Genomic DNA, 3355 nt, shown 5'->3' with positions numbered 1-3355 from the left:
AGATCATGTTCCTATGTTTTTTCATGTGGAAGGTGTAACTCATTTAATTTTTTTTTTTTTTTTTTTAAACCTTTTGCAGTGGTAGGAATGAATTTAAATTCATCAACGAAATTGTTCAAGTGGTTTCAAGAATAGTAAATCGCACATACCAAAGTGTTCCCAAATATCTGGTTGGAATAGAGTCTCACATACAAGATATCAATGGGCTTTTACATATTGGGATGAGTGACATACGCGTAATAGGAATCTTCGGAGCTGGTGGAATTGGTAAGACAACTATTGCCAAGGCGATTTATAACTCGTTTGCTTACCAGTTTAAAGATAGTTGTTTTCTTGCAAATGTTAGAGAAACTTCAATGAAAGAGTGCGGTTTAGTCCAATTGCAAGAGACACTACTTTCTGAGATCCTAGGCAACTTAAGTTTGAAGGTTGGTAATGTTGATCGAGGAATCAACGTCATAAAGGAAAGGCTTTGTCGTAAAAATGTTCTTTTAGTCCTTGATGATGTGGATGAGTTGGTCCAATTGAAAGCATTATCTGGAGAACCCAATTGGTTTGGTTTAGGAAGTAGAATCATTATAACAACAAGAGATGAACACTTGCTAATTAAGCATAACGTTGATTTCACATACAAGATGAATGAAATGGATCACAATGAAGCTTTTCAGCTCTTTAGTATACATGCTTTCAAAAGTGACAAACCTCATGATTATTGTGTGGACCTTATAGAAGATGCACTACGTTATGTTGGGGGCCTCCCACTAGCTTTGACAGTGCTAGGTTCAAATCTATATGGTAAAGATATACACTATTGGAAAAGTGCATTGGAAAAGTACAAAAGAATTCCAGAGAAAAATATTCTAGAAAAACTTCAACTAAGTTATGATGGATTGGATGAAAGTGAGAAGAATATTTTCCTTGACATTGCATGCTTCTTCAAAGGGCAAAATGCAAAATATGTTACTAAGATACTAGATAGTTGTGGTTTCTTTCCAAATATTGGTATTATAGTACTTGTGGAGAAGTCTCTTATAACTATTGATGAGGATAAATTGGTCATGCATGACTTATTGCAAGATATGGGTAGAGAAATTGTTCGTCAAGAATTGCCCAAAGAACCAGGCAAACGCAGTAGATTGTGGTTTCATGAAGACGTTCATTATGTACTAGAAGAAAATATGGTAAGACTAACATCAAAAATTATTTTAATTTTATATTTGTAAAAATGGATGTGGAGAAATACACAGACATAACACACACACGATTGCATGAATACACACACAACACGCGCGCACACACACCATTTGTAAGTAGAATGCCGTTAATTAAGAACAGAAAATAAGTCATCCTTGGCAATTGCCTTTTACCCTATTTAAGAGATATACATTATTTTCATGAGCATCATGTCTTTTCTTCTGTAAAGAGATAAGAGTAATAGGTAAATATTAATTATTATTATTATTATTATTTGACATTTTGAGTATGGTCACTTAATTTGGGACATCCCAATATAAAAACAAGGAGAAAATACACTTTTGGCCCTTAAGCATCACCACATTTTCATTTATGCCACTAAACTACCATGCTTGTCAAAAAACCAATTCAATTAGCGTCAAATGTTAAAATTGATAAAAAAAAAAAAAAAAAGTGGTCAAGTGTCTCGTACGAGCATGACCATTTTTATGCCTTTCTTCCCACAACAACCCCATTTTTTCTTTTGAAATACCATAGTTGCCCCCCTTATAATTATTAAAAAATAAAAACTAATTAAACATACATTTGGAAATACCTTCCCAGCCTTCTTTTTTTTTTTTTCTTTTTTTTTTCCTTGTTTTTTTCCTCTTTTAGATTTTCATATTTTTTATTGATAATTTGGGTAGTTCAAGTAAAGAACCGGCACTAGCACAACATGCTTGAGATTTTTCATCCATTTAACACCATATGCTAACAAAAGGTGTAAAGTTTGAAGGAATCAACTATTATTTCTTAATATTTTGGATGTCTTAGTGTAAAAGAGATGTAGTTGAGGGTGATTAGGGGGTGGAATGGAACCTTGGGTTTTTTTTTTTTTAAATTAATCTTTTTATTGCTTTTTGTTTTGTTTTGTTTTTTTTTTTTTTTTTTTTTTTTTTTTTTTTTTTTTTTTTTTTTTTTTTTTTTTTTTTTTTTTTTGAGTTAAGTTAAAAAGATTTGAATTGGGTTGAAAAATTTGGGTTGGGTTAAAAAAATTAGAGTTGGGTGTAAAAGACACCCAAACATAGAGTTGGGTGTAAACATAGAACATCACCCTAACATGGAGTAGTGATTTAGTAAACACCAGCGTGCATAAACAGTGTGCATGCTGGTGTTCATTTATTATAAAATATTATTAAAGTAATATTTAAACAGTAAAAAAAAATAATAATAATAAATGAATACCGGCGTGCACACTGTTCATGCATGCCCATGTTCATTAAATCACTACTCCCCAAACATGTATTTGGATGTAGGTAGGATGCCTCTAATCCAAAAGAGTAAATAAATCATAAAGGAAATTGGCTTTTACGCTTTTTCAAAAATAGATATAATTTTTATGAGTATTGTACTTTTTATTTTATAAATAAGTAAGAATAATAAGTAAATATGAGAAAAAGAAAAAAAACAATTTCGACATCTTGAATGTGATCATTTACTTCGAGACATTCTAATAATAAAAACAAATTATCTATTAAAAAAAAAAAAAAGCAACACATGTCGCCTGATTGATGGAATATAAGTTTGCTTCATTTTCATAAAATAATGTGTGTATATATAAGAATAAAATTATAATTCTCTCTCTCTCTCTCTCTCTCTCTCTATATATATATATATAAGAATAAAATTATAATTCTAGCAAGTGATAAAGTAGGGAGAACTTCATGTTTTGATTTTGTTGCCTTGCATTATCTTACTAGGGAACAAACAAAATTGAAGGCATATTAGTGGAATTGCCGAGACTTGATACAGTGGAGTTCCAAAACCTTCGAGAAGATGAAAATTCTCAGATATTTTATATGTCGTAATGCAGACTTTTCTAAAATGCCTAGTTGTCTCCCTAATGAATTAAGAGTCCTTGATTGAAATGAATGTCCTTTACAATTTTTGCCATCCAATTTCCGTGGACTGAAACTCACTATTCTAAGAATACGTAATGGCCTCTTCAAAGGACTCAAGGAAGGATTTAAGGTACGACTTTTATTTTTAATGTTTTTTCTTTAGATTTATGTTGTAAACTTCTTTGAAGCTTATTTCATACCCCCTTTTTCTTTTTTTCCTTTGCAGGAATTTCGAAACCTGAGTATTATGGAACTCATTCGACTTCAAAACCTAACTGAAA

The 3355-nt window shown here is 31.1% G+C and overlaps 1 protein-coding gene across 1 annotated transcript in view; it reads left to right on the top strand.

Annotated features, from left to right (window-relative positions):
* The window catches only part of LOC132162883 (disease resistance protein RUN1-like), a 6393-nt gene extending 3352 nt beyond the window's left edge, over nucleotides 1-3041 (top strand). Inside the window, exons 3-4 of the mRNA XM_059573102.1 lie at nucleotides 80-1181; nucleotides 2934-3041. Of these exons, the coding sequence (XP_059429085.1) occupies nucleotides 80-1181; nucleotides 2934-3041 (1210 nt within the window). The remainder of the gene's footprint in view (nucleotides 1-79; nucleotides 1182-2933) is intronic.
* The last annotated feature ends 314 nt before the right edge of the window (nucleotides 3042-3355 follow it).

This window comes from Corylus avellana, chromosome ca10, assembly GCF_901000735.1.
Source record: "Corylus avellana chromosome ca10, CavTom2PMs-1.0".
NCBI classification, from domain to species: domain Eukaryota; kingdom Viridiplantae; phylum Streptophyta; class Magnoliopsida; order Fagales; family Betulaceae; genus Corylus; species Corylus avellana.
This window is presented reverse-complemented; position numbering and strand designations above follow the sequence as displayed.